The 27,889-nt window shown below is 39.7% G+C and overlaps 1 protein-coding gene across 1 annotated transcript; it reads right to left on the reverse strand.

Annotated features, from left to right (window-relative positions):
- Window positions 1–886: 886 nt before the first annotated feature.
- On the reverse strand, window positions 887–26,523 carry LOC128635990 (gastrula zinc finger protein XlCGF8.2DB-like). The gene is made up of 2 exons (XM_053689064.1): window positions 25,669–26,523; window positions 887–2,269 (listed from the first exon to the last, which is right to left on the reverse strand). The coding sequence occupies exons 1-2, from the start codon at window positions 25,727–25,729 to the stop codon at window positions 1,293–1,295; spliced, it is 1,038 nt and encodes a 345-aa protein (XP_053545039.1). The 5' UTR covers window positions 25,730–26,523; the 3' UTR covers window positions 887–1,292.
- Between the last annotated feature and the right edge of the window lie 1,366 nt (window positions 26,524–27,889).

A 27,889-nucleotide genomic window follows, 5' to 3' on the forward strand; every position in this document is an offset into this window, starting at 1 on the left:
AGGAGCACCGATCGCGCTCCGGCTCCATATGCGGCAGATGCCTGAAGTTTCAGGAGCTCCAGCTCTCAGCTGTTATGTTACAGCTGAGAGTTGCAGCTCCTGGAGCTGTCTCGCGCTGAGGTGGCTGCGTGTGCATCCAACATTCCTTTGAGGATGAGTGCGCAACTGGCGACAGATGCTTTACAAACGTGATTATAGTTTTATTTATATATATATATATATATAATCGCTAGGTGCGTTATCATATGGTATGTTGATATTTTTAAATAAAAAAAGGATTAAGAGATATTCTGAATAGAGTTTTTTTCTTTTTAAAACCCCATTACATTTTTCTATTTTTAGTAAATATTAATGGTATTTTTATGTGACCAATTGTGAAAATAACAAAACACCCAGAAGGTGGCGCTGCAGGACAAGTCGTCCTATTTTTTCTCATCTGTATACAACGTTTAAAAAAAAGTTTATTTTAGACCAAATGAATAAGCACAGCACAACACAAGTACTGTATGTAGTAACGTGTCCCTGGTCTATAAGTACAACTGTGTAGGTTTAAGGTTTTAAATTGCCACTTCATTCACAAACATTACACTTATAACGTTTACAGCTAGAGCTCAGCAGCATAACTAGTCTCTGTAAAGTAATATAAACCCTTAATATACAGAATTAATCATCTATATAGACACAGTGGCTGGAATGGGTATCATTCCAGGTGTATTTCCTATTTGTAAGGATAGGAATTTATGGACTCTCACTACCATTAGAAAGAAAAGTTTACATTACAATCTGTGTTTAATGTACATTTCACCCCTTAGCTGCTGAACTAGCAGATTCAAACTATTCCATTATTTCATCTATATCATATGACAGAACTCTACAACAAAAGGGGAAAAATTTATATTTTATTACAATTTTAATAAACAAGGTTGTTGGAAAATAAAACAATGCTTTTCTATAGAAATTGGCAATTGAATGATTTTTTTTTTCTCACCACAATGCATTTTATGTAGCTAGGGGGATATCCTATTCTAGACACGTGCTTTTGGAGCCCTCTTGTATTTTTGATATTGTAAGGGCTTACCCTGTACACCTCAGTGATCACCTAACTATAATGCCCTCAACAGTATCTAAATTTCATTATATAAATAAGGGCTTTTTGTTATATTTATAACTTAAATACAAAGGGGCTCCAGGTAATCACTTGGCTATTCAAACCTATATAGGAACACTTTTAAATGCTTGAGGTGCAGAAGGGGTCTTAAACAGCTCCAAAACTGCACCCCCCCCCCAGGGGATCACATGTAGTCATCATCAGCACTAGGTATTGTGTGGATGATAATTCCAGGATTTCCTTTATTATGAGTTTTCTGGTGCTTAACAAGAGTCGATCTCAGAGTAAAACATTTCCCACATTTAGAACATGAATATGCTTTCTCTCCTGTATGAATTTTCTGATGGCCAATTAGAGTCGATTTCAGAGTAAAACATTTTCCACAGTCAGAACAGGAAAATTCTTTCTCTCCTGTATGAATTTTCTGATGGCCAATAAGAGTTGATTTCCGAGTAAAACATTTCCCACAGTCAGTACATGCAAAGGCTTTCTCTCCTGTATGAATCTTCTGATGATTAGTAAGAGTTGATTTCCAAGTGAAACATTTCCCACAGTCAGAACATGAATATCCTTTCTCCCCGATATGAATTTTCTGATGCATAATAAGATTTGATTTCCGATTAAAACATTTCCCGCAGTCAGAACATGAAAATGCTTTCTCCCCTGTATGAGTTAGCTGATGCATAATAAGATTTCTTTTACAACTAAAACGTTTCCCACAGTCGGAACATGAAAATGCTTTTTCCCCTGTATGAATTTTCTGATGCTTCTTAAGATTTTTTTTACGACTAAAACGTTTCCCACAGTCAGAACATGAAAATGCCTTCTCCCCTGTATGAATTTCCAGATGGACAAAAAAATCTGATTTTATAGTAAAAAATTTCCCACATACAGAACATGAAAATCCTTTTCTTTCTTCATGAATTTTCTGATGAGTAACAAGACTTCTTTTCTGTGTAAAACATTTCCCACATTCAGAACATGGAAATGCTTTTTCACCTGTATGAATTTTCTGGTGACTAATAAGATGTGATTTCTGAATATAACATTTCCCACATTCAGAACATATATTTCCAACTTGGTTTCTTTGATTTTGAAGATTTAAATAAACTTCTGCACTCTCATTATAACGGCTAGGATCATTGCAGTTTGTGAATTCACCTGTCAATAAGAAACACAATGGAAGTAACGTTATTTATTATAAGTACACTAAAGTTAAAGGGACATAATACTCATATGTTAAATCCCTTGAAACTGATGCAGTATAACTGTAAAAAGCTGACAGGAAAATATCACCTGAGCATCTCTGTAAGGTAAAATATCTTCCTTTTTTACATCTCCTCAGCTCACCAGAGTAAGTGCTGTGTAAAAAGTTATACTTCAGCTGCTGCCCAGCTGCAGGTAAAAAAAAAAATGAAGAAATGAACAGCAGCCAATCAACAGTGCTGAGGTCACTCTTTTACTGTGATCTCATGAGATTTCACTTAACTCTCATGAGATTTCATTGTAAACTTCCTTAAGCTGAATAGGTAAATAAGGTGAGAGTGCACATAAGCTCGCTCCTTTCGCTGTCCCGAGACAGACATACTGATTTGCTGCTTAGAAGTCCTTTACAATGGGATGTGGCTACTGAGGAACTTTTGAGATAAAATATCTTTCTTTTTACATAGAGATGTTCAGGTGATATTTTCAGCTTTTTACAGCTATGCTGCATCACTTTCAAGTGTTTCAACATTTGGGTATCATAGCCCTTTAAAATAAGCTTTCATTATTCAGAAAGAGCAGCAGTTTTAAATAAACTTTCCAATTTACTACCATTATCAATGTTTGCAGTATTTTTATATGCACACATTCTGAGGCACCAGCTCACAGGGTATACATATACTAGTCGGTGATCGGCTGATGTCTGTCACATGAAACAGGAGGCCTTACAATTGCACGCCTGAAACCAACAGATTTGTCAGTTTGCGGGTGAGCGATAAATAACCAGCCATGACAAGTGGCTGGTTATTGCTACATCGAGCGTGTGGTAGCAATTAGCACTGAGAAAATTAACCAGAGATCAGATCTCTGGTTAATTTTATAAATGTCCACTAAATGCCCCCATAATACAGTGTAATATACTTTATTCAAAAACAAAGACAGTAGCATCTTTATTTTTTAATAAAGTAACTGCACTGCAGTTTTTGGGGGCTAAAGTTTGCGGCTGTAGGGTGTTTGCAGTGCCGTTTTGTTCTATCTATGGGAACTGTGTGTTCCCTGTAAATATATATGTATATGCTTAGCACGTAAATATATATACACATATAAACATAAATATATATGTATATATTCATATCCATTTACAATTTGCTTCTCATCTCTGCAAGACATACCCCCTTCACGGCATGAGAACGATGTTATCATTCGAGCCTATGGAAGCACGCTCTTGAGAGTGTAATGCTTCTCATTTGTCTGTGCTGGTATTACTTAGTGGAGCTCAAGTGATATTTTGTACTTCACTTATAATCTAGCCCATAATTATTTTTATTATGAGAGTTAGCCAGGAACCCTTACCCTTGTAGCGGACACTGTGACCCCTACACCTTTCCCCGGCTCTATGCTAAGGCTTACGGGCAGTTTACTGAACATTAGGGACTGTTTTTAAGTACCACTTAGTCAAAGACTGAACTAAATGGAAATTCATGTTGTTGTCATTTTCTACCTAAAGTATTTAGACCTTTTAAAATTGTGTTCACAGAAAAGTTTAGTAATACAATTGTTTCAGTCCAAAAAGAATCTTTATAAACTACTGCTTGTAGACAACTAAAACAAAGGCCCCAGGTGGTATAGTAGATATAAAATATATATATATATATATATATATATATATATATAGATATAAAAAATATATATATATATATATATATATATATATCTCTATCTTCAATAGAGAAAAGAATATCACTCTTGTGGTGGGTGTCACTTTACCAAGTGTCAATGACACCCACCACAAGAGTGAGATTATTTTCTCTATTGAAGATATATGTAAATATATTATCCCTTCTGGGATAATTAGCAGCTCCCCAGCTAGCTGTATACCATACGGATGATAAGGATTGGTTACCTGGAAAGACTTAGAGACCCAAATACTGGTAAAACCAAAATGGTATCAACTTGTGCCAAATTTCTAAAATAATAACATGTATTTTTACCTGATAAATTATTTTCTTTCTTGGAAGTGAGAGTCCACAAAATCCTATTCTTACATAGGGGACTTATCGCCTGGCCACCCTGAGGAGGCAAAGACACCCCAAACAGAGCATTTAACTATCCCTCCTACTTTCCTTCCCTCCCATAGTTCATAACTGAGCATAGGGAAAAGTACGTGCGATAAGAGGTGCAAACTAGGACTGCCGCTACCAAAAAACAAGGCGGTTTGTGGACTCGTACTACCAAAAAAGAAAATAATTTATCATGTAAAAATAAATTTTATTTTCTTTCTAACAGTAGTGAGAGTCCACAAAATCCTACTCAAATATATTGGAATCTATACCCAAGCTGTGGAGTCCACAAAGCATTTAGGGTGGGATTAATAGGTAAGGCAGTCACCTAATAAGTATAGAATACTAAGCTCAGGACAAATAGGGGGTCTGGACAAAGGTATGAATATATATATATATATATATATATATATAAAATTAGAGGAGAAAAAAAGAGATATCATAACAGCACTCTTGTAACATATTAGACCGACTTTAATCACTTAAGGAATTATATCCTATGGGGCCTATCTATCAAGCTCCGAATGGAGCTTGACGGCCCATGTTTCTGGAGAGTCTTCAGACTCGCCAGAAACACAAGTTATGGAGCAGCGGTCTAAAGACCGCTGCTCCACATCCCTGTCCGCCTGCTCTGAGCAGGCGGACAGGAATCGCCACAATTCAACCCGATCGAGTACGGGTGGCTGGCGGCCCATCTTGTGAGCTGCTGGTGCAATGCTGAATACGGAGAGCGTATTGCTCCCCGCATTCAGCGAGGTCTTGCGGACCTGATCCACTCTGTCGGATCAGGTCCGCAAGACCTTTGATAATTCGGCCTCTATATGTAAGTAAACAAAAAACACTATCATCAGAAAAAGACAATTTACAAAATATCATACAAATATGTTCTGTACAATAATGAACACCAGGAGAGATACTAATAGCAGAAGAACAGCTTGCAAGCTTACTAGCACTCAAGCACAAATACAGCAAGAGGGCTACTTAGCTCAGGTGTAGGCATAAGCTACAATAACAAAGGTAGTGTCCTCTTCGAATCAGAGAGTTTAACTCTTACCACCTATATGGAATAGTCCTCCTTGCGTGTTGTGGTGAAATCTTTGTTCGGTAAAGAAGAGGGAATCCTTCCCTTAGAAGCTGTTCAATAATCTCCGTATAGGTTCTTGTAGTGTTCAATTATCTGATATGGCAGCCCTAGGGGAGTGAACAAAATCTCAAACGTGGTCGGCAGCTAAGAAATCTTAACCTATCCAAATCATAGAGAAGTCGGGGTAAGTGGCCGACGCCTGCTCCCACATCGGGCTGTCAGATCTATTATTATTGATGGATGCAAAGATTAGTACTATACTAACTACACAACCACTGACTGCTCGTAGAGCACCAAATCTTTGTGACAGTCTAGTACATAGTCACTATGTCCGACCTTCTGCCCCAATCAACTGGTTACAAAAATCTAAGATTGAACCTGGTTGTTACCCTTGCAGATTGTGTAAAGCATGCAATCATATTGAGCGTGCAAGATACTTTGCAGCAAAAAATGGTACGGTATATAAGTAGGGTGACCATATTGCCGCTTTAAAAAGGGACACATATGAAAAATACATATGTCAGGGTTACCTTTTTAAAGCGGCAATATGGTCACCCTATATATAAGATACGTGAAAAAATTACTTGTAGAACACAGGGACTTGTATATTTAGCAAAATGCAGTTGCTCCCTGTTCTACATAGGTAAAACGACACGGCCACTACGTGACAGAGTATTAGAACACCTTAGAGACATAAAAAGAAGTAGATGACTCAAGCATTGCACAACACTTCAAAATGACCCACAACTCAAATCCTCATGACTTTAAAGTAATATGCATAGATCGGATTAGATTGGGTATTAGAGGTGGGGATCGAGAGAGAATCATTCTGCAACATGAGAGTAGGTGGAATTTCGATCTAGACACACTTGGTCCCATAGGCTTAAATGAAGAATTAAACCTAGGACATTTCCTCTAAATAGAAAGTAAAAAACAATGCTTCTTCCCAAATGTCTAATTGCTGTCTACTAATGTTCTATTTATTTAAAATATTTTGTTTTTGTAAATAGCAAATTTTGTTCTATTTAAAGTTGTACCAATACTGCTGTAGTACTTTGTAATATAATTGTAAAGTAATTGTAAATGTTCTGTACTTTAGTTTCAAGCACAAATAGTTATACCACATATAACAATGTTACTTTTCGGACTCATTTTAGCTTTCCTACATCAAATAGGAACTTATATTCACCGGCATACTTTTCCGGAGGGCAACACACCTGGTTCTCCTTTTATAAGGAGGAGCTTACAACATGATACAAATGCCCGGAAGAAGCCTTTTCAAAGGTGAAACTTACATTGGCTTTATCCTTACACCAAGGAGTATACACTCATCTTTATCTGGCTCATGCTGAGGCTTTTTTACTTAGGTGTTGTATATACCACTGTTAACTGAGTCCAAGGTGGGAGAAGGCGTTGGGCTATTTAACCGACATCTCAGCAGCTTTGTTTAGGCAGGGGCAACCCGGTTGCTGGCTGCATATGAGATTTAGCACACTCCAATCACCGACGGGACTGGCAGCACACACCTTTGTTCCTAGTCTATCAGCTGTCTTCAAAAACTGACAGACCGTTGTGGGAGCAGGCAACAGCCACTTACCCCGACTTCTCCGTGGTTTGGATAGGTTAAGAATTTCTTAGCTGCCGACCAAGATCCTATACGGAGATTATTGGACAGCTTATAAGGCTCTTTTTTACTGAACAAAGATTTCACCGCAACACGCAATGAGGACTATTCCATATAGGTGGAAAAGGGAATTGGACTCTGATTCGAAGAGGACACTACATTTTGTTATTGTAACTTACGCCTACACCTGAGCTAAGTAGCCCTCTTGCTGTATTTGTGCTTATGTATCTCTCCTGGTGTTCATTATTGTACAGAACATATTTGTATGATATTTTGTAAATTCTCTTTTTCTGATGATAGTGTTTTTGATCACTTACATATAGGATATAATTCCTTAAGTGATTAAACTCGGTCTAATATGTGACAAGAGTGCAGTTGTGAGATCTCATTTTTTTTCTCCTCTAATTTAGCTAAGGCAGTCACCTAGTTTCTAAGCACCACCACCTGAAGAACCTTTCTCCCAAATTATGCCTTAGCCGAGGCAAAAACATCAAACTGGTAACATTTTGTGAAAGTTTGTAGGGACGAACAGGTAGCAACCTTGTAGATCTGTTCAACTGAAGCCTCATTCTTAAAGACCAAAGACGCTGACACCAAACGAGTGGAATGAGCAGTAAGACAAGCTGAAGGCTATGCCAAGTAAGCCATCATAAGAAACAGCAGTAGCCTTTTGACCCTCCATCTACCAGAAAAAAACTACAAACAAGCTAAAAGATTGACGAAAATCCTTGGTAGCATGAAGGTAAAACTTTAATGCTCTGACCACATCCAGATTGTGTAATCTCTCTTTAGGAGAACCGGGCTTAGTACAAAGAGACAGCACAACAATTTCCTGATTTATTTGGTACATATTTGGTAAATAAAAAGATAAGGAGGATCGCACTGAAGAGCAGACAGTTCTGAGACTTTGAGCAAAAAAAAAAAAGGCAACAAAAAAATACGTTCCAACATAACAACTTAATATCAAGGAAATGCATAGGCTAAATTGGAGAATGCTGTAAAACTCAAAGAATAATTTTAAGATTCCAAGGAGGAGCAAAAGGTTTGAAAACTGGCCTGATTCTAGCCAGAGCTTAAACAAAAGATTGATCATCAGGCAACATTGCCAACTTTCTATGTAATAAAACAGAAAAAGCAGATATCTGGCACTAAATAGAACTAGTTGATAGACCTTTCTGAAGTCCCTCTTGTAAAAACTGAAGAATAGGCAGAATTCTAACTTTGTGTAAGGAGGAATTCAGCACACCAAGATAAGCACACCTTCCACACTTTATGATAGATACGTCTTGTAACAGAAAAACCTCTCTGAGCTCAAATTAATTGTTCAATCTCCATGCAGTCAGCCTCAGAGAATCTAAATTTTGATAAAAGAAAGGACCCTGAGCTAGAAGGTCCGATCTCTGGGGGAGATGCCATGGAGGAGCAGACGGCATCGTTATGAGATCTGCGCACCAAGTCTTGTGTGGCCACATTGGACATACAAGGATTGCAGACACCTTCTCCTGTTTGATCAGAGCTATAACTCAAGGAAGGAGCACAACCGGAGCAAACCAATAAACTAGTTGATAAATCCAAGGTACCTCTAACGTGTCTACTAACTCCGCCTGAGGATCTCTTGACCACAATCCAGACCTAGTAGAATGAGCCGTAATTCTTTCAGGAGGCTGCTGTCCAGCAGTCTCATATGCCAGGCGGATGATACTTCTCAGCCAAAAAGAAAGAGAGGTAGCCGTAGCTTTCTGACCCCTATGCTTTACAGAATAAACAATGAAGATGATTGACGAAAATCCTTAGTTGCCTGCAAGTAAAACTTTAAGGCACGAACTATGTCCAGATTATGTAACAGACGCTCCTTCTTAGAAGAAGGATTAGGACACAAGGAAGGAACAACAATTTCCTGATTAATATTCTTATTGGAAACAACCTTAGGAAGGTTTGGTACGTAAGACCATCTTATCAGAATGAAATATGAGATAAGGTGAATCACACTGTAACGCTGAGAGCTCAGAAACTCTTCGAGCAGAAGAAATAGCAACCAAAAACAGAACTTTCCAAGATAACAATTTTATATCTATGGAATGCATAGGTTCAAACGGAACCCCTTGAAGAACTCGAAGAACTAAATTTAAACTCCAGGAAGGAGTAATTGGTTTAAATACAGGCTTAATTCTAGATAGAGCCTGACAAAAAGACTGAACATCCGGCACATCTGCCAAACGTTTGTGAAACAAAATTGACAAAGCAGAAATTTGTCCCTTTAAGGAACTTGCTGATAACCCCTTCTCCAATCCTTCTTGGAGAAAAGACAGAATCCTAACTTTACTCCATGAGTAACCCTTGGATTCACACCAATAAAGAAAGATATTTACGCCGTATCTTATTGTAAATTTTTCTAGTGACAGGCTTTCTAGCCTCTATCAAAGTACTAATAACCGAATCAGAGAATCCTCGCTTTGATAAAATTAAGCGTTCAATCTCCACGCAGTCAGCTGCAGAGAAATTAGATTTGGATGTTGGAAAGGGCCTTGAATGAGAAGGTCCTGTCTCAAAGGAAGTTTCCGCGGTGGCAGAGAGGACATGTCCACTAGATCCGCATACCAAGTCCTGCGTGGCCACGCAGGCGCTATCAGGATTACTGAAGCTCTCTCCTGTTTGATTCGAGCAATCACACGTGGAAGGAGAGGAAACGGTGGAAACACATAAGCTAGACTGAACAACCAAGGCACTGCCAAGGCGTCTATCAGTTCGGCCTGAGGATCCCATGACCTGGATCCGTATCTCGGAAGCTTGGCATTCTGACGAGATACCATCAGATCCAATTCCAGTCTGCTCCATCGGAGAATCAATGAGGCAAATACCTCCGGGTGAAGTTCCCACTCCCCCGGATGAAAAGTTTTTCAAATTAGAAAATCAGCTTCCCAGTTCTCTACTCCTGGAATGTAGATTGCCGACAGATGACAAGAGTGGGCCCCCGCCTAACAAATTATCTTGGATACTGCTCTCATCACTAAAGAACTCCTTGTTCCCCCTTGATGATTGATATAAGCCACAGTTGTGATGTTGTCCGACTGGAATCTGATAAATTTGGCCGAAGCCAACTGAGGCCACGCCTGAAGCACATTGAATATTGCCCTCAGTTCCAGAATATTGATTGGAAATAGAGACTCCACCTGAGTCCAAACACCCTGAGCCTTCAGGGAATTCCAGACTGCACCCCAGCCCAGAAGGCTGGCGTCTGTTGTCACTATTACCCATGTGGGTCTGCGGAAACAAGTCCCCTGGGACAGATGATCCAGCAACAACCACCAAAGAAGAGAGTCTCTGGTCTCTTGATCCAGATTTATCTGAGGAGATAAATTTGCATAGTCCCCATTCCACTGTCCGAGCATGCACAGCTGCAGTGGTCTGAGATGAAAGCGAGCAAACGGGACGATGTCCATTGCCGCAAACATTAATCCAATTACTTCCATACACTGAGCCACTGATGGCCGAGGAATGGACTGAAGTGCTCGGCAAGTGTTTAGAATCTTTGATTTTCTGACCTCCGTCAGAAATATTTTCATGGCTACCGAGTCTATCAGAGTCCCCAAGAAAGGAACCCTTGTCTGTGGAACAATTGAACTTTTCTCTATGTTCACCGTCCAACCGTGAGTTCTCAGGAAAGACAACACTGTGTCCGTGTGAGACTTTGTCAGATGATATGTTGACGCCTGAATCAGAATATCGTCCAGATAAGGCGCCACTGCTATGCCCTGCGGTCTGAGAACCTCCAAAAGAGACCCTAGAACCTTTGTGAAGATTCTGGGTGCTGTGGCCAACCCGAAGGGAAGAGCCACAAACTGATAGTTTGTCCAGAAAAGCAAACCTTAGAAACTGATGATGATTCAAGCATCCTTTAAGTCCACAGTAGTCATACATTTTTCGCCGCTAATTTAGCAATTTGAAAAGCGGCATCAGTAATAAAAGAATTAGCTAGCTTGAGAGCTTTAATTCTATCCAAAATGTCTTCTAACGGAGTCTCCACCTTAAGAGACTCTTCTAGAGCCTCAAACCAAAAAGATGCTGCAGTAGTTACTGGAACAATGCAAGCCGTAGGTTGTAAAAGAAACCCCTGATTAATAAATAATTTCTTTAGAAGACCCTCTAATTTTTTATCCATAGGATCTTTGAAAGCACAACTGTCCTCAATGGGTATAGTTGTACGCTTAGCCAGGGTAGATATTGCTCCCTCTACCTTAGGGACCGTTTGCCACGAGTTCCGAATGGCGTCTGATATGGGAAACATTTTCTTAAAAGTAGGAGGGGGAGAAAACGGTATACCTGGTCTATCCCATTCCTTTTTAATAATTTCCGAAATTCTCTTAGGAACCGGAAAAACATCAGTGTAAGTAGGTACTTCTAGATATTTATCCATTTTACACAATTTCTCTGGCGGTATCACAATGGGGTCACAGTCATCCAGTCGCTAAAACCTCCTGAAGTAATAGGCGGAGGTGTTCAAGCTTAAATTTAAAGGACATAGTGTCCGAATCTGTCTGAGGCAATACATTCCCTGAGTCTGAAATTTCTCCCTCAGACAGCAATTCCCTGACCCCCAACTCAGAACACTGTGAGGGTACATCGGAAATAGCTAATAAAGCATCAGAGGATTCAGTATTTACATTAATACCTGACCTACTGCGTTTACCCTGTAACACTGGTAATTTAGATAATACCTCTGTAAGGATGGTTGACATAACTACAGCCATCTCCTGCAGAGTAAAGGAATTAGACGCACTAGATGTACTTGGCGTCGCTTGCGTGGGCGTTAAAGGTTGTGACACTTGGGGAAAATTGGATGGCATATCCTGATTCTCTTCAGACTGAGAATCATCCTTAGGCACACTTACTTTATTTAAAATATGCTTTTTACATTGTAAGGCCCTTTCACAAGAGGCACACAATGTAAGAGGGGGTTCCACAATGGCATCTAAAAACATAGAACACTGAGTTTCCTCAATGTCAGACATGCTGAACAGACCAATAAGTCATTTAAACACTTTGGTTCACTTTATTATTTAAAGGCACAGTACACGTTTTTTTGTAAACGGTTTAAAGCATTTATCATTTTTAAAAAAATGCTTATAAACGTTAATTTGACTCCAAAATTAACACTATCCTAAATAATGCTTCCAAAAATTATTGCACCCTAATTATTGAGGGAAAAATAAACTGGAGAGGAAGAACTCTGTTTAAGCACCACCGGAGCTAAAGCCAGCTGCCTTCTAGTCAGAATACAGAGAGCGTCTAAGCACGCGAAAATAGGCCCCGTCCATCAGGACCGATGACCGAGTAGGCCCAAAACAACCGCATGAGGAGCAGTTTAGCAAACTTAGCCATGTGGAATAAAAACCCCAAGTAACAAGTAACGGTCATTAATGTTAACCACCGTAAACATATAAAACCCCAGTGTCTTATAATGAAAAATGCAGCACCTAGCCCTCATTATAAACCTTGCCCAAACGTCAACATAATATAAAAATGAACAGGTTTCAGTAACACCCTCATTGAAAATAGGTCTACTGCGAAAAAACATAATTTATGTAAGAACTTACCTGATAAATTAATTTCTTTCATATTGGCAAGAGTCCATGAGCTAGTGACGTATGGGATATACAATCCTACCAGGAGGGGCAAAGTTCCCCAAACCTCAAAATGCCTATAAATACACCCCTCACCACACCCACAATTCAGTTTAATGAATAGCCAAGCAGTGGGGTGATAAAGAAAGGAGTAGAAAGCATCAACAAAGGAAATTTGGAAATAATTGTGCTTTATACAAAAAAATCATAACCACCATAAAAAGGGTGGGCCTCATGGACTCTTGCCAATATGAAAGAAATGAATTTATCAGGTAAGTTCTTACATAAATTATGTTTTCTTTCATGTAATTGGCAAGAGTCCATGAGCTAGTGACATATGGGATATCAATACCCAAGATGTGGAGTCTTCCACTCAAGAGTCACTAGAGAGGGAGGGAATAAAATAAAAACAGCCATATACCGCTGAAAAAATTAATCCACAACCCCAAAAAATAAGTTTATTTTCATTTTTGAAAGAAAAAAACTTAAATCAAAAGCAGAAGAATCAAACTGAAACAGCTGCCTGAAGAACTTTTCTACCAAAAACTGCTTCCGAAGAAGCAAATGCATAAAAACGGTAGAATTTAGTAAATGTATGCAAAGAGGACCAAGTCGCTGCTTTGCAAATCTAATCAACTGAAGCTTCATTCTTAAAAACCCACGAAGTAGAGACTGAACTAGTAGAATGAGCTATAATTCTCTGAGGCGGGGCTTGACCCGACTCCAAATAAGCTTGAAGAATCAAAAGCTTTAACCAAGAGGCCAAGGAAATAGCAGAGGCCTTCTGACCTTTCCTAGGACCAGAAAATATAACAAATAGACTAGAAGTCTTCCTGAAATCTTAAGTAGTTTCAACATAATATTTCAAAGCTCTCACCACATCCAAAGAATGTAAGGATCTTTCCAAAGGATTCTTAGGATTAGGACACAAGGAAGGGACAACAAGTTCTCTACTAATGTTAGAATTCACAACCTTAAGGAAAATTTCAAATGAATTCCGCAAAACCGCCTTATCCTGATGAAAAGTCAGAAAAGGAGATTCACAAGAAAGAGCAGATAGCTCAGAAACTCTTCTAGCAGAAGAGATAGCCAAAAGGAACAACACTTACCAAGAAAGTAGTTTAATGTCCAAAGAATGCATAGGCTCAAAATGGAGGAGCATGTAAAGCCTTCAGAACCAAATTAAGACTCCAAGGAGGAGAAATTGATTTAATGACAGGCTTAATACGAACTAAAGCCTGTACAAAACAGTGTATATCAGGAAGTATAGCAATCTTTCTGTGAAATAAAACAAAAAGAGCGGAGATTTGTCCTTTCAAGGAACTTGCAGACAAACCCTTATCCAAACCATCCTGAAAAAACTGTAAAAATTCTAGAAATTCTAAAAGAATGCCAGGAGAATTCATGAGAAGAACACCATGAAATGTAAGTCTTTCAAACTCTATGTTGGATGTAAAGTCTAGCGGTTGAGATAATCCACTTCCCAATAGTCTACACCTGGGATATGCACCGCAGAGATTAGACAGGAGCTGGATTCCGCCCAAACAAGTATTCGAGATACTTCTTTCATAGCTTGGGGACTGTGAGTCCCACCCTGATGATTGACATATGCCACTGTTGTGATAATGTCTGTCTGAAAACAAATGAACGGTTCTCTCTTTAACAGAGGCCAAAACTGAAGAGCTCTGAGAATTGCACGGAGTTCTAAAATATGTATTGGAAATCTCGCCTCTTGAGATTTCCAAACCCCTTGTGTTGTCAGAGATCCTCAAACAGCTCCCCAACCTGAAAAATTTGCATCTGTTGTGATCACAGTCCAGGTTGGCCAAACAAAAGAAGCCCCTTGAACTAAATGATGGTGATCTATCCACCATGTCAGAGAGTGTCGTACATTGGGATTTAAGGATATTAAATTGAGATATCTTTGAATAATCCCTGCACCATTGATTCAGCATACAAAGCTGAAGAGGTCTCATGTGAAAATGAGCAAAGGGGATCGCGTCCGATGCTGCAGTCATGAGACCTAAAACTTCCATGCACATAGCCACTGAATGGAATGACTGAGACTGAAGGTGCCGGCAGGCTGCAACCAATTTTAAACGTCTCTTGTCTGTTAGAGAAAGAGTCATGGACACTGAATCTATCTGGAAGCCTAAAAAAGGTGACCTTTGTCTGAGGAATCAAGAAACTTTTTGGTAAATTGATCCTCCAACCATGTTTCCGAAGAAACAATTCTAGTTGATTCGTGTGAGATTCTGCAGTACGTAAAGATGGAGCTAGTACCAAGATATCTTCCAAATAAGGAAACACCGCAATACACTGTTCTCTGATTACAGAGAGTAGGACACCTAGAACCTTTGAAAAAGATTCTTGGAGCGGTTGCTAAGCCAAATGGAAGAGCAACAAATTGGTAATGCTTGTCTAGAAAAAAGAATCTTAGAAACTGAAAATGTTCTGGATGAATCGGAACATGAAGGTATGCATCCTGCAAGTCTATTGTAGACATATAATGTCCTCGCTGAACAAAAGGCAGAATAGTCCTTATAGTCACCATCTTGAAAATTGGTACTCTAACATAACGATTCAAAATTTTCAGATCCAGAACTGGTCTGAATAAATTTTCCTTCTTTGGGACAATGAATAGATTTGAATAAAACCCCAAACCTTGTTCCAGAAGAGGAACTGGCATGATTACCCCTGAAGACTCCAGGTCTGAAACACACTTCAGGAAAGCCTGAGCTTTTACTGGATTTTACTGGGATATGTGAGAGAAATTTTTTTCTCACAGGAGGTCTTACTCTGAATCCTATTCGATACCCTTGAGAGACAATGCTCTGAATCCATTAATTTTGAACAGATTTTATCCAAATATCCTTGAAAAACCTTAATCTGCCCCCTACCAGCTGAGCTGGAATGAGGGCCGCACCTTAATGCGGACTTAGGGGCTGACTTTGGTTTCCTAAAAGGCTTGGATTTATTCCAATTTGAGGAAGGTTTCCAATTGGAGGCAGATTCCTTGGGGGGAGCCTTAGATTTACCCTTAGGTTTTTTTATCCTGAGGCAGAAAAACTCCTTTACCCCCAGTAACAGTTGAAATAATAGAATCCAACTGAGAACGAAATAAATTATTACCTTGGAAAGAAAGAGATAGTAATCTAGATTTAGATGTCATATCAGCATTCCAAGATTTAAGCCACAAAGCTCTTCTAGCTAATATAGCTAAAGACATGGATCTAACATCACAAATAAAATGATTAGCATGTTGCAGTAAGCAAATAATGCTAGATACGTCAGAATCCAATTCTTGTTGCGCTAAATTCTTCAACCAGAAAGTTGATGCAGCCGCAACATCAGCCAAAGAAATTGCAGGTCTGAAAAGATGACCTGAATATAAATAGGCCTTCCTTAGATAAGGAATAGTAGTACGTTTAGCAAGAGTAGAAATAGCCCCATCAATTTTGGGGATCTTTTCCCAAAACTCTATAAATTTTGCTGGCAAAAGGATACAATATTTTAAACCTTAAAAAAAGGAATAAAAGAAGTACCTGGCTTATTCCATTCCTTAGAATCATATCAGAAATAGGAAAAAAAACTCCTGGAGAAACCACAGGAGGTTTAAAAACAGCATTTAAACGTTTATTAGACTGAACGTCAAGAGGACTGGTTACCTCAATATCCAAAGTAATTAACACTTCTTAATAAAGAACGCATATACTCAATTTTAAATAAAGAAGTAGATTTGTCAGTGTCAATGTCTGAGGAGGATCTTCTGAATCAGATAGATCCTCATCAGAAAAGGATAAATTATCATATTGTTGGTCATTTGACATTTCATCAACTAAATGAGAAGTTTTAAAAGACCTATTACATTTATTTGAAGGTGGAAATGCAGACAAAGCCTTCAGAATAGAATCAGAAACAAATTCTTTAAAAATTTACAGGTATTATGCACATTAGAAGTTGAAGAAACTGCAACTGGCAATGTACTATTACTGATGGACACATTATCTGAATGTAAAAGTTAATCAAACAACTATTACAAATGACATTCAGTGACATAATTTCTACAACTTTACAACAAATGCACTTAGCTTTGTAGAACCGATGTCAAGCAGCAATGTTCCAGCAGAAGCTTCTGAGGCAGGGTCAAAGCGACATATAAAGCAAAATTATCTATTTCCTTATATGACAGTTTCAGGAATGGGAAAAAATGCAAATAGCATAGCCCTCTGATAGAGAAAAAATCAAGAGGCAAACATCAATGGGGTATTGAAATAATGAAAAAGTTTGGCGCCAAAAAATGACGCACAACGTAACTAAACTTTTTTGGCGCCAAAAAATAACCGGAAATGACACACTTGCGTCACTAACGACGCAACCATGTGAAAGGTCTCGGTGTCAAGTATGACGCCGGAAATGACGAACTTGTGTCATAGATGTACCTTTTCGCGCCAAAAAAAAAATAATTACGCAATAAAGTTTAGCATTTGTCGCACCCGCAGGCCTAATACCGCCCGCAATTTGTAAGAAGTAGTCAATTGAAAAAAAGACTAAACCCCAGGTAAGAAATACATTTCATTTTTAAAAGATGTTTATATTCCCCAAATATGAAACTGACAGTCTGCAGAAGGAAATACATGAACCTGACTCATGGCAAATATAAGTACAATACATATATTTAGAACTTTATATAAATGCATAAAGTGCCAAACCATAGCTGGGGTGCCTTAAGTAATAAAAAACATACTTACCAAAAGACACCTATCTACATATAGCAGATAGCCAAACCAGTACAGAAACAGTTATCAGTAGAGGTAATGGTAATTTGAGAGTATATCGTCGAACTGAAAAGGGAGGTAGGAGATGAATCTCTACGACCGATAACAGAGAACCCATGAAATAGACCCCCGTTAGGGAAATCATCGTATTCAATAAGTGATACTCCCTTCACGTCCCTCTGACATTCGCTGTACTATGAGAGGAATCGGGCTTCAACAATGCTGAGAAGCGCATATCAACGTAGAAATCTTAGCACAAACTTACTTCACCACCTCCATAGGAGGCAAAGTTTGTAAAACTGAATTGTGGGTGTGGTGAGGGGTGTATTTATAGGCATTTTGAGGTTTGGGAAACTTTGCCCCTCCTGGTAGGATTGTATATCCCATATGTCACTAGCTCATGGACTCTTGCCAATTACATGAAAGAAAAACAACCGCATGAGGAGCAGTTTAGCAAACTTAGCCATGTGGAATAAAAACCCCAAGTAACGGTTATTAATGTTAACCACCGTAAACATATAAAACCCCAGTGTCTTATAATGAAAAATGCAGCACATAGCCCTCATTATAAACCTTGCCCAAACGTCAACATAAAATAAAAATGAACAGGTTTCAGTAACACCCTCATTGAAAATAGGTCTACTGCTTACCCCTTCCCTAAAAGGAAAAACATATTCAGCCATCTTCTGAAATACTAAGTCTCTTCAGAATAAAAGGCTGCACATACCCCAAATGCTGCAGACAGCATGACACGGTCTCCACACTGAAGATGTCTCCTGTATCTGGATCTGTGGTAAACAACATGGATCTTAGTTACAGCTGCTAAGATCATCAACCTCAGGGCAGAATTCTTCTTCCAAACCCCCCTGAGGGAAACAGTACTCACGGTACCATTTTAAAATAAAAAACTTCTTGATTGAAGAAACTAACACTAACACCTCACTTTACCTCTTCCTAGTATAACACAGGCAAAGAGAATGACTGGGAGGGGAAGGGAGGAGCTATATATACAGCTCTGCTGTGGTGCTCTTTGCCATTTCCTGTTAGCAGGAGGATAATATCCCACAAGTAAGGATGAAATCCGTGGACTCGTCGTATCTTGTAGAAAAAATTAAGCTTGTAATAAATCCTGCAGCGTTGTTGTTCCAGGTAAGCATGTGAACTCACAGTTTTAAGTGATCAGGAGTTGGTTGTTGTTTTCAGCGTTGTCTCAGCAGGTGTGCTGTTGGAGTTGAAAGTATTGTGCTGTGATAGTTAGAGAAAATCCTCTGTTAATTCTGTTACAAAAGATTTAAAGGTAAAAGGCTTGTATCTCTTGGCTAGGTGCTTGCAGGAAACTCCCTAGTTACTCAATACTAAAGCAGTGTGGAAAGGGGCGTCTAGTAAACAAAAGTATGTGCATGATGGCAAAGATAGTGAAAAGAATAATGACATACCCCCCTCCCCAGGCAGCTGCCCACCAGCTGTAAACCGTGGCCTATAAGGATGCCGCCTATGGAACAAGGAGACCAAGCGTGGAGCTTGGATGTTATCAGACTGTTCCCAGGAATATTCTTCTGGCGTATAGCCCTTCCATCGTATAAGATATTGCAAGACTCCTTTGTATATTCAGGAATCTAAGATCTTCTCAACCTCGTACTCAGTCTCATCATCCGGAAAACAATCCGTAGGAAGATGTTGTGTGTCATGTCAGGTGGCCAGATAAGGTTTTAGGAGAGAGACGTGGAATGTGGGATGGATGCGGTAAGAAGGAGGGAGATCAAGAGTGACTGCATTCACGTTGACAACTCTGAGAATACGAAAAGGACCTATGAAAGTGTCACTGAGTTTCTTGCAGGGAGTCTTCAACCTGATGTGCTTAGTGGATAGCCATACCTGGTCCCCAACCTGATATGGTGGTGGAGGTCTTCTTTTGAGGTCATAGTAACGTTTTTGGGACGTATGGGCTTCAGCGATGTTCTCCTTCAGGTGATGAAAGAGATCAAGAAGGGAGTTAATGATGTTGTCTACTTGGGGACAAGTAGTATCTGTAAAAGGAATGAGCCGGAATGAGGGGTGAAATCCATAGTTGGCATAAAAAGGAGATTTCGGAGTGGTGGTGTTCACAGCGTTGTTGTACGCATATTCTGCCATTGCCAAGGTCTGTGACCATTGTGTTTGTTAATGCGAACAATAACACCTAAGATATTGTTCGAGCCATTGGTTGACACGCACCGTTTGCCCATTGCTTTGAGGATGGAACGAGGTAGAATATCGGTGTTCAATTTGCATTGTTTTGCATAATTGCCTCCAGAAACGTGACGTAAATTGGGTACCTCTATCAGATATGATCACTTGTGGCATCCCGTGGAGCTTCAAGATGTTGTGGAGGAACAGTGATGCAGTTTCGGATGATGTGGGTAGCTTGTGGTAAGGTATGAAGTGGGACATTTTTGTGAGCTGATCCACGATGACTAGAATAGTATTCTGTTTGTTGGACAGTGGTAGATCTACTATGAAGTCCAACCCAATAGTGTGCCAGGGTCTGTCGGGGATTGGTAGAGGTATGAGAAGTCCAAAAGGCCTTTTCCTTTCTGTTTTGGAGACCGTGCAAGTAGGGCATGAGAGTATGTATTCTCTTAGTTGTTCTTGGAGGGAAGGCCACCAGTATATCCTTCTAATCAGATCAACGGTTTTGGAAATACCCAGATGCCCAGCGATAGGCGAGTCATGGTTTTCACGCAGGATGGTCTGGCGCAAGTTAGTAGGTAAGTAGATCTTGTCCTTGTAGTATAAAAGACCATCTCCTTTCAATTCGAGGGGTTCCTTAGGTTTAACGGTTTCTTCTTTTTGACTTTTTTGTAGAATTTGTATGAAGGATGGTAAAAGGGCGATGATCTGGTCGGGAGGAATGATTGTGGTTGGATGGTTAATAGGAATTGGTATTGTATCTTTCCTCGATAATGCGTCTGCCTTGCCGTCTTTACTACCAGGTCGATAAGTTATATGAAATGAGAATCTGGAGAAGAAAAGATTCCACCTGAGTTGTCTGGAGGAGAGGGAACTACTGGTGCGGAGGTATTCCAGGTTTTTATGATCTGTATAAATCAGGATAGGGTATTTGGTACCTTCGAGTAGATGCCTCCAGTGTTTTATGACCAGTAATTCCTTCTCTCCTATGGGATAGTTAAGTTCGGCTGGAGTCATTACCCTCGAATAGTAAGCTACCGGATGTATTGGTTCAGCAGGGGTTTTTCGTTGTGATAGGATGGATCAGAGTGCTGTATCCGATGCATCTACTTAGAGTATATATGGCAGTTCTTGGTCTGGAAATTGAAGGATAGGGGCTTCACAAAACTTTTTTTTAAGACATTCTAAAATGTTATGCGCAACAGGGTTCCATTGGAAAGTGTTCTTGACACTTGTGAGGCTAGTAAGTGGTTTAGTGATCATTGAATAATGTTTAATAAATTTTCTGTAATAATTAGCCAAGCCCAAGAAACGTTGTAGCTCTTTCCTGGTTGTTGGCACCAGCCAATTCAGTATTGTGTCAACTTTGGTCTTGTCCATCTCAATGCCATGCGGGGAGATGTGATAACCAAGGAAGGTTATATCTGTAGTGTGGAAGAGGCATTTCTCTAGTTTGGCATAGAGACGATGGTGACGCAGCCTTGTTGGTACCCATTTCACATGTTTTTTATGGTCCTCCAAGTCTTTTGAATATATAAGGATATCATCCAAGTAAACAATAACACAGATGTCCAGAAGGCAGGGGCATTGCACAGCCCAAATGGCATTACCATATACTCATATAACCCATACCGGGTTCTGAAGGCTGTAAGCCACTCGTCCCCTTGACGAATACGTATTAAGTTATATTCCCCTCTCAGGTCCAATTTCGTGAATATCCTTGCATGACCGAGTCGTTCAATGAGTTCCGGGATTAATGGTAGGGGTATCGATTCTTGATGGTTCTTTTATTTAGCTCCCTGTAGTCAATAATCGGTCTTAGGGATTGGTCTTTGTTCTTAACGAAAAATATGCCAGCCCCAGCTGGCGAAGTAGAAGGCCTTATGAAACCCTTTTGTAAATTTTCAGAGATGTATGTCTTCAAGTGATCCAGTTCGGGTTTTGATAATGGATAGATATGTCCATAGGGTATATTGGATCCTGGAATGAGTTCTATGGGGCAGTCGTAATGCTGATGAGGTGGTAAAGTTTCTGCCTCCTTCTTGCTGAACACATGTTGAAAATCGTTATACTCAGCTGGTATCTGTATCTCATTCAAATGGCAAATACTTGGATGCGGAAAGCAGGTATCCTTACAATAAGTTGAATCGAACGAAACCTGTAGATCGTTCCACTTAATAGTAGGCTGGTGAATCTGAACCCACTGCAGCCCTAGAACTATGGGGAATAAAGGTGAAGTTATCACATCAAAAGATATATACTCTATGTGTGATGTCAAGGAAGCTACTTTGAGAGGAACGGTCTGATGGGTGATGGGCCCAGTACTGATTAGGGTCACATCAATGACTCTGATAGACACTGGTTTGCTTTTCAACACAAGGGGTATTTTATTTTTATGTACAAGATCTGCATCAATGAAACTAGCATAGGCTCCTGAATCGATGATTGCTTCACTGCAGATTTGAAAGCGGTCCCACTGTAGGAGGAGAGAGAGAGAGAACAGTAAGCTACATTTTTGACCTTGGTTGTTAGACAATTATCATGATAGTGGGACTTATGCTTTTTCTGCCTTTGTAGGAGGGGGCAGTCTCACAGAATGTGATGGCGAAGCACAATACATACACAGGTTCTTTAACCTGCAACGAATTCTCTCTTCGGGTTGTAATGGACCCTTTGCAAACCCAATATCCATTGGCTCTGCTACCTGGGTACTGCTGAGTTTAGGATGAATGGTAGGTGTTTTAACCTCAGAGGCCACCCTTTCTGATCTTCTTTCTCTGAGTCGTCTATCGATTTGAATACTCGGGGCAATCAACCCTTCAAGCCGCCTGGGTAGCTCTGTGCGTGCCAATTCGTCCTTCACGGGGTCAGACAGGCCAAGGCGATACTGGTTCCTCAGGGCTATGTCGCTCCATTCAGTGTCTTTGCAATACTGCTTGAACTCAGTCAAGTACTCCTCGACAGGTCTTTTCCCCTGCCTGAGTGATCTCATATTTGACTCAACAGTGAGCTCTCTATTCGTGTCTTCGTATAGGATTCCCATCTAAGCGAAGAAATCATCCAAGGAAGCGAGTATGGGATGTTCAGAATCAAAGAAGGAGTCTGCCCAATTCCTGGGTTCACCCCTGAGAAATTCTGTGTGATACGTCTTAGGTTTGAGCGTGAACAGGAGCTTGCAAGCATTCTTGAACTGATTGAAGAAGGCTCTGTCTCCAGAGAATTTGTCTGGCAAACAGACTTGCGGTTCAGGACAGGAGTCTCTCATTAAACTTTTGAGACTGTCAACCTGTATCTGGAGCTCTCTGAGACCCTGAGAGACTTGGTCCACTCGCTGTGAAATGGAATGCACAACCTGGGGAAGTTCCGCTGGATCCATGTTATGGCTTTAGTGTTTTGTTATGAATTGAGTGGATTTGTGGATCACAACTGCGGTGTCACTAATTAAAATGAATGTCTGCCAGACAGTGTAAGATTGTCTGAGGGTTTTACAGTAACAACCTGGTACCTTGGCAAATGTCAATATATAAAGTCTTATATTTCCATCATTTACCCACAATGGGCAGGCAGACAGGAATCAGTAGTTGAAACTGTGGTTTGAAGATGAATGGTAATATGGTCAGCGAGCTCACAGTCAGGGAGACATGCAGCAGCGCTGCACTGGTGCGGTTGTTCTTGAGACAGGCAGTCTGATCTCTCAGTAAGCCTTGTGCTGTGGCTGCGGTGTGTTCACACAGAAACAGGGAGGATGTGCAGTTCTTATTGACAGGCTGTCTGAGACTTACAGTGAGAGATGGCTGTGGCCGCTGTGGGTTCACACAGAGAGAGTGGGTGGAGCAGCAATAGGAACTTGAAACAGTTGCTGGGAAAAGGAAGGAGCTGTTTTAGCAAACAAACGAAGACAAGTGTACTCACTGAGAAACTTCTGTAATGAAATGAAGCTTGTAATAAATCCTGCAGCGTTGTTGTTCCAGGTAAGCATGTGAACTCACAGTTTTAAGTGATCAGGAGTTGGTTGTTGTTTTCAGCGTTGTCTCAGCAGGTGAGCTGTTGGAGTTGAAAGTCTTGTGCTGTGATAGTTAGAGAAAATCCTCTGTTAATTCTGTTACAAAAGATTAAAACGTAAAAGGCTTGTATCTCTTGGCTAGGTGCTTGCAGGAAACTCCCTAGTTACTCAATACTAAAGCAGTGTGGAAACGGGCGTGTCCAGGTTATATAGACTTGGTTCAGGTAAGTTGAGAATTTAAAGAGACAGCGTCTAGTAAACAAAAGTATGTGCATGATGGCAAAGATAGTGATAAGAATGAGAATCATGACAATTTGTGACAATAAGTATCTCTGAAGAGTCTCCGTGCTATTGATTTAATTATACTTTACCAAGAATACAATGTGGGAATTATTATTTTTGATGCTTTAAAAGGTAGGTCAGCACTACATAAATGCAGCAGTATTAGCAGCAGAAAAACTGTGAGACACTTTATAGATCACTAGATCTGGAGCAGGGCCACCCTTAGCATTTGTGGGGCCCCTATCCCAGTCACCTTATGTCCCGCCCACTGTATGACCCACCCCAGTCCCAACCCAAAGTTTTTTCTCTTAAAGTAGAACACACAGGTGTAAGGTTGGCCCAAATAAATGTCAGGTATATAAAATTAACATATAAAAAACAAAGGGCTATATTACAAGTGGGGCGTTATTTAGCACTCGAGCATAAACATGGCTAGAAGTAAGCTTTTTGCATGCGTGGGTTAGTGTGCATATTACCAGTTGAAAGTAAATTGCACAGGAGAAAACTTCAGATACCGCAAACGTGTTAAATTCTCCCATAGACTGCAATAGAGCGAAAATGTTGTGCAAAGAGAACACTGCTTGTAAATGTTGATTATCATTGGTAGCGCTGATAACTGACACCAGGAGCTTTTTGTTTGCTCATACAGGCTCCACAGATTCTGACACTGGCAGCATCTCTGTGCGGGGCCCATAAGGCGGGGGGCTCGGTGCTCCTACTCCTCTTGCCCCTATCAAGAGGCGGGTCTGATCTGGAGACACCAGTTACATAGAAGCAAACATTATTAACTCTATAAAGGAGGCTACTATAACAGGGCATAGTTTCTAAACAATAATTTATAAAGAAAGACTTAGTTTTTTGGGGTTTCATATCCTATTAAGATAATTATTTTGTAATTCAGACAGAGCATACAATTTTAGAAATAGAAACTCACCTGTGTCCCTCATACACATATTTACAGTTTCTAAGATTATTCAATATAACTAAATTAGCACATCAATAAATATAACCTGTATCATGTAGTAAAATGAGTTAGCTGGGAATCAGTTACTTTACTAGCTACAAATACAGCTCCACTTTAATCCAACTGAATTCCAATGTGAGACACAGTACAGGGATTTGTGAGGTTTTCAAAATAAAATCCCACTATAGCCCATATACATTACAGTTTACATGCGTTTACATAACAGTAATACCCCTATACCTGATATGAGGACAATACAGCACTAGTATTCCAACAGCCCCTATACCTGACATGGGGATAATACAGCACTAGTATTCCAACAGCCCCTATACCTGACATGGGGACAATACAGGACTAGTATTCCAATTATCCCTATACTAGACAGTACAATGCAATATTGTGAACATGTTTAATTGCTCAGAACTGTATGTAAGATACTTGTTACTATTACCTGTGTGTACAAATGTTGCTTTATTTCTTTATATTGTTGTACTTTTAATGCCACCTTTATTGGCAACTTCATTACAACTGATGAATTAAACTCCATCTAAAATATCACTAATAGTCCGGATCTGAGTTTACAAAGGGGAAAGTTTACCAACCCGAAGCTACACACTAAAACGTCTGCCGTGTCTGAGCAAATTTAACTGTTAATTACATGAGGCAAAAATGGTAACAAAAGTAAATTGGAAAGTTGTTTAAAATTGTATTTTCTATCTGATTCCTGAAAGAAAAAAATAGGTTTCATGTCCATTTAATAAGCGCTAATCACCTGTAGACGTAGTTATAGGAACTTCATCCTCCTCAGTCTTCACCTGATCACACGTAAACATATCTTCTGTTATCTCAAATTTCACTATATCAGAGTTATCTTCATCTGTACAAATAAAGCAGATTCAGTTTTCATATCACATGGTGTAGCGTTTATATCACATGATGTAGCGTTTATATCACATGATCTAGCATTTATATCACATGATCTAGTGTTAATATCACATGATCTAGATTTATATCACACAATCTAGAGTTTATATCACATGATGTAGCGTTTATATCACACGATCTAGTGTTTATATCACATGATCTAGCGTTTACATATCACATGATCTAGTGTTTATAACCATAAACAGTTTGTGCATTTCCCAGACAGACAATAACACCAGATAACAAAACTGTGGTACTTTCCCTCTTTTTTAGATTAAAGGAACATGAAACCCAATGTGTTATCTTTCATGATTCAGACAGAATATACAACTTTAAACAACTTTCCAATTTGTTTCTATTACCTAATTCGCTTTTGTCTCTTTGTATCCTTTGTTGAAAAGCATACTTAGGTAGGCTCAGGAGCAGTAATGCAGTACTGAGAGCTACCTGCTGATTGGTGGCTGCACATGTCTTTATATTGGCTCTGTGCTCAGCTAGCTCCCAGTAGTGCATTGCTGCTACTTGAACAAAATATACCAAGAGAATGAAGCAAAGTGTATAAAATGTTATGTTCTATCTGAAAAATGTAAGGAATGGGTTTTGTTTCCCTTTAATAGACAGTAAACATCTTGTAATTACAGGAGTCTCTGCACTTGTAATAACAGGCGAATGTAAATTGTTTTTGTAATACAGAAATCAACCTCCTAGTGGGTGATGGAAGATAACTTAGCCTTTTTTTCTTTCTTGGCAGTGAGAGTCCATACATTCATTAATAACCTATAGGAAATACCTCACCTGGCCACCAGGAGGAGGCAAAGACACCTCAAGCAGAGCATTAAATATCCCTCCCACTTCCCCTACCCTCTCAGTAGTTAAAGCCGAGGATAAGGAAAAGTAGAGATAAAAAGGGGTACAGAGGTCCATTAAGACTGCCACCACTACATTATTTCAGGGCTGGTTCGTGGACTCTCACTGCCAAAAAAGAAAATAATTTATCAGGTAAGCATCAATTTATTTTCTTTTTAATGGTAGTGAGAGTCCACAAATTCATACATAATCTATGGCAAAACCATCACCCAAGCTGTGGAGTCCACCAAAAATGTAGGAAGGGAAGGCAGTCCTTAAGCATTAGGCACCACTGCTTAAAGAACCCTTTTCCCAAAAGACTCCTCTGCTGAGGATAAAACATCAAATCTGTACAATTTCAGGAAAGTGTGCAATGAGGACCAAGTAGCAGCCTTACATATCTGTTCAACTAAAGCCTTATTCTTGAAGGCCCAGGAAGAAGACAACGCATGAGTAGAATGTGCCGTAACCCGGGATGGAGGCTGCTGACCCACTTTTATATAAGCCACATAGATTATGCAACAAATTCTCCTTAGAGGAAGGACTGGACAAAGAGACAGATAATGTGAGTTGAGACAACCTTAGGTAAAACCCCCATCTTTGTCCGAACTACAGCCTTATCCAAATGGAATATTAGATAAGGGGATCACACTGGAGGGCAGGCAATTCTAAGTTAGTAACTTTATATCAATAGAATACATGGGCTTAAACGGAGCCTGTTGAATAACTCTAAGAACAAGATTAAGACTCCATGGAGGAGTAACAGGTTTAAAAACAGGTCTAATTCTAGCAACAGCTTGAACAAGAAGAGATACATTTGAGAGAGCGTCTCTTTTCAATTGTAGTTGGATAGAGGTCTTGGAAGATTTGGAGTTTTCTCCCTTGGAAGGATATGGAGCCTTGGGTTCTTGCTTGTTTCCAAATAGCTTCCTTATGTTGAAAGAAGACAAATTTCTTGATTATATCCAGTGGGGGACTTGCTGGGTTTGGTCTCAGTCTTTAGGCTGAATGAGCTCTTTCTATTGAAGATTCTGGTAGTTCTAGCGGGGGGGTCAAGATGTTTAAAAAGTTGGAGGAGATATGTAGTTAAAGCTTCCTGGGTGACTTCTTCAGGGACTCCTATTATCCTGAGATTACTGCGCCTATTCCTATTATCCAGATCCTCAACTTTCAACTGTGGCTCTTGGATAATGGAATCTTGGCAGTTAAGGTGCTGGGTGTTA

The sequence above is a fragment of the Bombina bombina genome, chromosome 7, assembly GCF_027579735.1.
Source record: "Bombina bombina isolate aBomBom1 chromosome 7, aBomBom1.pri, whole genome shotgun sequence".
In the NCBI taxonomy this organism is placed as follows: domain Eukaryota; kingdom Metazoa; phylum Chordata; class Amphibia; order Anura; family Bombinatoridae; genus Bombina; species Bombina bombina.

What these genes read in the sequence shown, in the direction of transcription:
- LOC128635990 (XM_053689064.1), bottom strand. Translation starts at nt 25,729, where the DNA reads ATGTTTACGTGTGATCAGGTGAAGACTGAGGAGGATGAAGTTCCTATA. An exon ending in TCCTATAACTACGTCTACAG is followed by an intron (nt 2,270 to 25,668) that starts GTGATTAGCGCT and finishes TCTTATTGACAG; the next exon opens with GTGAATTCACAAACTGCAAT.